General features: G+C 46.8%; 1 protein-coding gene across 2 annotated transcripts in view; it reads left to right on the top strand.

Annotated features, from left to right (window-relative positions):
• Nucleotides 1-7,500, top strand: part of nfxl1 (nuclear transcription factor, X-box binding-like 1) — a 38,810-nt gene that overhangs the window by 21,595 nt on the left and 9,715 nt on the right. For both annotated transcript variants that reach the window (XM_036591018.1, XM_036591019.1), the window contains exons 18-19: nucleotides 656-822; nucleotides 2,481-2,550. In XM_036591018.1, coding sequence (XP_036446911.1) covers nucleotides 656-822; nucleotides 2,481-2,550 — 237 coding nt within the window. The remainder of the gene's footprint in view (nucleotides 1-655; nucleotides 823-2,480; nucleotides 2,551-7,500) is intronic.

Raw genomic sequence — 7,500 nt, 5'->3', positions numbered from 1 at the left:
ATGTCCCCCGGAGCTCGGCCTTTTAAGACTACCTGTTTGCTTGAACTGGACACCCGATATCCTGTCTTTGCTGCACGTTCATCAAGACTGGGGCTCAGTTTCTGAGCTGCTGCGCTGACGTTGGGTGTAAATGAAGCTAGTGCGTTTGGAGGTACGACTGGTGTAGATGTGTGTAGATTGAAGTGACCGCTGACTCATAGATTGCTGTTGGGGTACGAGAGTCAGAGTGCACATTACGCTGCAGTGCATGCTGGGCACTGACAGGATTTTGAGTGTGTATAAAAGTTTGGCATGTGTAAACGAAACGTTGTGAATGTGTGAATCAGACGATTCACATTAATCAGATACCGATGTGTCCATACGCCCTCGGTCGAAACACCGTTAGAGGCCAGAACCAGCAGCTTAGCAAAGCCTCGACTGACGGCAACCAGTCAGGGTTGTGATTGGATAAGTCAAACTCGCTTTCTGATTGGACCAGTTCAGGCTTTCCTATTGGTCCATCAATTTGCTGTCAAAACAGGGTCAAAAGTCCGTACAGTGTAGAAAGAGCTTCACACAAACAGAGCAGCAGCAGCCGGAGGGTTGATATCTGAAGGGTCTGCTGAAGACAGTTTGGGGGTCCACTGCTCTAATATATGTGTGTGTGTGTTTACAGGCTGGTAAGGAGTGTGAGCAGTGTGAAGAGACTTGCTCTAAGCCCCGCCCCCCCGGTTGCCCTCACCCCTGTGCCCTCCCCTGTCACCGTGGCGACTGCCCCCCCTGCACCCAGATGATCAGACAGCGCTGCCACTGCAAGATCACCAACCTGTACATCGAATGCCTGTGAGATATAAACACTGCTCATCTCCAAACTCACTGATTTACCGGCTTTTATCGGCTTTTGCTTTTTAAATGATCATAAATACAGTAAAGGTGTTTAGATTCGACCGACATTTGTACTGAAGCAGCTCTCTGAAGTTCAGCGTCCTGTATTCCGTGTTAACTGAATGCACAGTGTCGGGACTGTTAATGAGCTTAGGAACTGACAGCCAACAGTCAGCATGACTGCATAAAATCAGACCTTTTCTGTAATTTGTAATCTCTTAAAGTTCAGAGTTTTGGGTGGGGCTTCACATATCGGCTTGATTTTTATCCACAGAGAGCACAAGCAGGCGCTTCTTCCAGCCTCCAAGCTTCAGAAACTCTTCCACAGGATATAGTAGCGTTTTTACTGACATGTCAGTTCGCGCTGGATTAAAATCACCTGGGGCTGTTTCTGCTGTTTCTGCCGCTCGTTTTATGAAGGTAAAGCCGTAAAAATGACTGACATGGTGCATCAGACTGGGACTAAAATCACTGGTAAAAATGACATCACAGAACCTCCTCGTGTGAAACCAGTCCCGTCTGAACAGGGCGAAGGAGAAATCAGTGCTGTTTTCTGAAAACGCAGCGTCACAGTATCAGGGTGTTCTGCTGTGGTTTGTCCCCCAAGCGTCACTGGATCCTCTGAGTTAGGACGCCGGATATGAACCAGGACTCAGAACATGAACACGGCTGTATGTGAGCTGACACTGCTGCACACTGAACTGACATCATAAGACTGACCTCCCCAGAATACTGACCAGTGTGGTACGTTAGAGGCGTTAAGATGCAGTTTGAGTAGCTGGTGTTATCAATCAATCAATCAATCAACCTTTATTTAACCTCAGAGAGCACTGAGGTTGACCCACATTACAATGTTGCCGAGTTGATACAGGACAGAAGGATTGATAATATATAAAAACATATCAAATGATATAGTAGATTTAATAATAAAAATGACTCAACTCAGGTAGGAATAAAAAAAGAAACATTAATCATAAAAATACATGAACAGTAGAAATATTAGACAATAATTAGTGTTTAAATGAGACCAAAATGTAAAAGTTAATAAAAACAAGATAAAACAAAAGGAGGATAAGATCAAAAAAGGAACTAAAATTAATTAAAATGACTGAAATAATAAAATCATAATTAAACCAAGACTAAGAATGGGAATGATACTAAGTAAACAAATAAAGAAATGGGGAAAAATAAAATAAAGAAAATAAGACGATAATAGTGCAAATCAAGTAAAAGGTTCATTTTTATGACGTGCAGCATTATCTGTATTTTAGCTGAACGACCTCCTACCTCAGAGGATCCAGTGACACTCGGGGGCAAAACAAAGGCGAAAATGTACACAAGAGCGACAGACTTGTATTTATTTTATTACAGTGAAAACCAGCTTAGACCCAGAAACCCCTCTCACCCTGTGCGGAGTGACGTAGCCGTAACCACCCCCCCCCGTGTGGTTCAGTAGTTTGATTGCTTTTAGATCGTCCGTCACGTTACAGCTAGGCGGAGTCTAAAGACGAAATGTTGGGTCGATATCAGTCAAACGCCCGAGGTTTCAGGAGTGAGAGAGTGGCGTTGTGCCGTCTGTGGCGTCAGTTTGTTTTTAATTGTTTGTTTGTTTGCAGGAAGCTGACGTCGGCTGATGAAGAGGCCGAAAATCTGCTCACCTCCTGCAAGAACCAGTGTCCTAAACAGGTGACCCATATTTCTGTATCTGTGCACATGTTCTGTTGTTCCAGCACCTTCTACAGTGTCAGAGTCCCGGGACACGTTCTCCCCTCTCCATCCCTCTGTCTCTCCATCCCTCCGTCTCACTCACACCTCTTTATCAGGCGTCAGTCATGTGGGAGTTTTCCTTCCTCCTTTAGTCTTTAGTGTCAGTAGTAACGTGAACAGGGGGCCGTCAGAAAGGAGGGATAGGAGGGAGTAGAGCTGGACGATGTGACAGGAGTCGTCGCTGTCGTGATGAACTCCATCACTGTGTGCTTTACTGAGTGTATTATGGATCCATCACCAGTGTTGTAAAACACCAACAGCATGTCTGACTACAGAGAGCTTAATTAGTCTGATCTGACTAATCAGATTTCAGGAAAAATAAACACCGTGGCACACTGTATCGTAAAAATCTTCTCAAAGTATCATGATGTGACATTTTGCCATTTTGCCAACCTTTTTGATTGCACTGCTGTGGAAATATATATACCATTACCCCAGAGCTGCTGAGAGGGGCTGTTGGGCCTGGTAGATGGAGCGAATCTGTGCGGTGAGGAAAGCAGCAGGTCTGGAGATTCGGATTTTACAGAGGATGAAGGTGCAGAGGTTCTTTCCACAGGGGTGTCAGACGCAGTCAGGCGGAGCCTAGAATACTCATTACTGCTGAAGCTCCGGACGCCAAGAACTGGTAATCGGGACGGCGCTGGTCCCGAAGGTGTACCATCATTCCTGTTTAACAGATGAAGCAGTTTGTAACGTAAAGCCTGGCAACTGGAATATTACAGGTTTGAAACGTTAAGCGTTTAGTTTCCTACTTCGTTTTTGGGTTTGGAAAGGGAAAAGCGTCAGATCACCGTGGTTTCTGAACACGCTCTGCCGCTGAAGTGGACACTCGGCCCCTCGCCCCTCCGAGAGCTCATCTAACACCAGGCCGGTGTCTGAGACTCTCCTCTGGGGCCGGCAGAGTGAGGAGAGCTGGGACTGAAATGCGCTGCTGCACGTCGTTCAGAAACACCAGTTTTATACATACATAGTAACACACACAGTGTTCCTTTGGGTGTGTATCGGTTTTAGAAGGTATGAACTGAATGCAGGTGGTGAATCGCAGCAGCTCTCAGTCAGTTTACACACAAACGGATTGTTTTGCTTTTCACATACAGCATCGTTCACATCATCGTTCTGTTTACCAGCTTATCGTTCACATCATCTGTATTTTCCCCGTTAAACGTTCTACCCCGGCTCTTTTCTCGCGGGGTGAACAGAACGGGCCTTAGAGGACGTTATCGAGCACAAGCCCGTCGGACGCACCTCTCTCAGCCTCAGACGAGCTTCACTCCGTCTGCCTGCACGTAGTCGAGGCTGTTCTCTGCTGGAGATTAGCGTCACCTGCTAACACTTACACTGTAATCTCTACACTGCTCACAATCCTTTCTGCTTAGCTCACTCTCTCACATGCTAATCTCATCTCTCTCTCTCTCTCTCTCACTGTCTCTCTCTGTCTCTCTCTGTCTCTCTCTCTCTCTCTCTCTCAGTCTCTCTTTCTCTCCCTCTCTCTCTCCCTCTCCCTCTCTCTCTCTCTCTCTCTCTCTCTCTCTCTCTCTCTCTCCCTCCCTTTGTCTCTCTCTCTCTCTCTCTCTCTCTCTCTCTCTCTCTCTCTCTCTCCCTCCCTTTGTCTCTCTCTCTCTCTCTCTCTCCCTCTGTCTCTCTCTCCCTCTCCCTCTCCCTCTCTCTCTCTCTGTCTCTCCCTTTGTCTCTCTCTCTCTCTCTCTCTCTCTCTCCCTCTCTCTGTCTCTCTCTCTCTCTCTCTCTCCCTCTCCCTCTCTCTCCCTCCCTTTGTCTCTCTCTCTCTCTCTCTCTCTCTCTCTGTCTCTCCCTTTGTCTCTCTCTCTCTCCCTCTCTCTGTCTCTCTCCCTCTCTCTCTCTCCCTCTCTCTCTCTCCCTCTCTCTCTCTCTCTCTCTCTCTCTCTGTCTCTCTCCCTCTCTCTGAGATCACTGCTGAGGGTCATTATGCTGCTAATGTTTCAGACGTTCAGGCTCATTTTTGGGGAAAAAGACAGAGTTTGATTTGAAGAGCGACTCTTTTGTCGTGTCTCCCTTTTCCACTCGCTCTCAGGGTTCTGGGTTCTGGGTTAGCGGCCGTTGTGTGTCGTGATGTAATCAGTGCCATTATCTCCAGCTGGAGTTTGTCATTTAGGCTTTGTTCACTCGGCAGGTAAAAGTGGCCCGAATCTGATCTTTGTCTTCATGTGTGACACAGATGTGTTGTCTTTTTATCAGTGTGAGCAGATAAAGACTGAATCTGACACTTTCAATTCCGCTTTTCTTATGTGGTACTGAAGTCCGATACATATCCAATATGCAGCAGTGAGACTCTGAACAGCCAGATCGGAATTCAAGCAACTTCTACGTCAGTCTGACTCGACCTTCGTCATCATTTCGCGCTGCTCAGACCTCAGAAACATTTGGGCTGATGTTTCTGCACAAACAGAGTTAGACGCTCATCACAGCTGCTCCACGTTTGGAGAGGTTTCCAGAGAAGTGGCCGAACGCGGCTGTAGGAGAGCGAAGCTGCAGCGTCAAAGAAAAGCAAAGTTGGAAGTGACCGAGACTGCTGACCAAAGAAGAGGCCGTGGCTGAATAACGCGGCTTTACGGCGCGGCCTGGGTGAGTCCAGAGTCCAGCTGTCGGCCGTCAGAACTTCTCTTTAGCTGATACTGTTGACTCCAGTTTGACTGTTTACCTCTGGATGAGCCGCGTGAGGCGTTGTTTTGCGTGCGGGTCGGTGTAGGACTGTGATCTGTCACGTATAGGTCACCTTTAAAAGACAGACTAACAGGAAATCAGAGTTGGGCCACCTTTACCTGCTGTGTGAACTAATCACACGGTGTGATCAGGATCTGATCAAACGTTTTAATGAAGACGTTGAGCAAAATGAAGAGAACAAACATCGGTTTTAGGCTTTTAGGTTTTTAGTGGCCCAAATCTGATTCTCTCACCAAATCTGATTTCTTTGTTTGGCTGTTCAGATTGTCTTTTAAATGTGATCTGTATCATCAGTCTGAACAGATCAGCTCCTAAACTGACCCTCGTGCTCTAAAGAACAGAGCGTCACGCTGCTTCACGGCTCATCCAGAGGTAAACAATCACGATCGCCAGCGAACGCCAGTCGCTCCCGGAGGATCAGCTTCATCTTCACCAGCATCACAGGAGCCACCATGAAGCTTCACTGACTGACAGCTGGGCTCATCACCCAGAATGTGTTGGAGCCGTAAAAAGGGCGCGGTCACTTCATACGACCTCATACGTCCTCGGATTCTTTAAACTCTGCTTTCAGACTTTTAACTGTTCTCTGACGCTGCAGCCTCGTTCTCCTGCGGCCGCGTTCGCCTGCGGCCTCGTTCTCCTGCGGCCTCGTTCTCCTGCGGCCGCGTTTGGACATTTCTTTAGAAATCTCTTCAAACACGGAGGGTTTTGGATGAGTCTCTAATAATTTAGTACAGAAACATCAGCCTGAATGTTTCTGAGTCTCACAGTGTGAAATGATAAATGTGGAGTTGGATTCATGTAGAATTCCAATCTGGCTGTTCAGACTGAGTCGCATTGCCTCAGATACGTATCAGATTTCAGTGCCTAATGTGAAAGCAACTCGAATCAGAACTGGAAATGTCAGATTCAGTGTGTTCATCTGTTCACACTGACACTCAGACACACATCAGTGTCACACATGAAGAGAGAGATCGGATTTGGGACACTTTTACCTGCTGAGTGAACAAAGCCTTAGTCTCTGTTTCTCTGTCTCTTTATAATTCAGATAGCTGGTGTTTGATTGGACACGTCACTGTAGACCTGTCCAGTCTTGAACCTTTTTCTGACCAAAATTGTTCTGCCTTTTTCCTTCTTTTTCAGCCACGTTTCAGCGCGTCTGACTGTGGAGTTTAGACTTTTGGGGAGAATCTGACTTTGGTTATTGTTGCAGTTTCAGCTTTAAACATCTAAGTTTCTGAACTGTCACACACACACACACACACACACTCTCACACACACACACACACACACACACACACACACACACACTCTCACACACACACACACACACTCTCACACACACACACACACACACACACACACACACACACTCTCTCACACACACACACACACACACACTCCAGCTCAGTTCCTGGAAACACACACACACACACAGTGTGTGCTCCAGTTGGCTGTGCGCTGTGTGTTTGCTGTGTTTACAGTGGCTCAGTGTGGGCAGCTCAGACCCTCCGTCGTTTCTCCTCGATCTTCTGAGCTGCACTCTTTAATCTGTCCGTCTCTTTAATTACACTCTGTTTGTTCTTCGTGCTCTGCTTGCTTGTTTATTGCGTTCCAGAGCCACACTGGCCGTTTCAGGAAAGTCCTCCTGGTGCTGAAGTGGAGTTACACCTCATACGACCGTGTTCTCCATGTGTTCAGAGCGTTCTGAGCTCCTAATGTTGTGAGGACGTTGGAGGAAGGTTTGGGAGATCAGTGAACACGTACTGGGGCCGTTTTATAGTGATGGTTCTGCAGAAAAATAATCAGTGTGGCCAGATGTAGTCAGTCTGCAGTCACGTGGTTACCTCTTTAGTTTGAACTCTGGAGCCGAGAGAGTAAAGTAGCCAACAAGCTATAGAAGCTTCTACACCGTAAATACAAAAATCAATAAAAATGAGGATTTTTGCTGATCGGAATGTGTGACTAACAGTATACATACTTATACTGAAGAAGCAAGAGATGTCTGAACTCTGTTCTCCACCAGAGGGCAGTGCAGGGCCTGTGTCGTACATTTTGGTCAGATTTTCTGATCCTCTTAGTCTAAAGAAGCGAGTGCAGCAGGACTACTGCAGCCGTCTAAACAGGGCCATCGGACTCAGCCACTAAAAGTGCCATATTAAGAAACCT

The sequence above is a fragment of the Colossoma macropomum genome, unplaced genomic scaffold (genome assembly GCF_904425465.1).
Source record: "Colossoma macropomum unplaced genomic scaffold, Colossoma_macropomum, whole genome shotgun sequence".
Taxonomy (NCBI): Eukaryota; Metazoa; Chordata; class Actinopteri; order Characiformes; family Serrasalmidae; genus Colossoma; species Colossoma macropomum.
The sequence above is the reverse complement of the archived record's forward strand: the minus strand, read 5'-3'. Positions and strand labels throughout refer to the sequence as shown.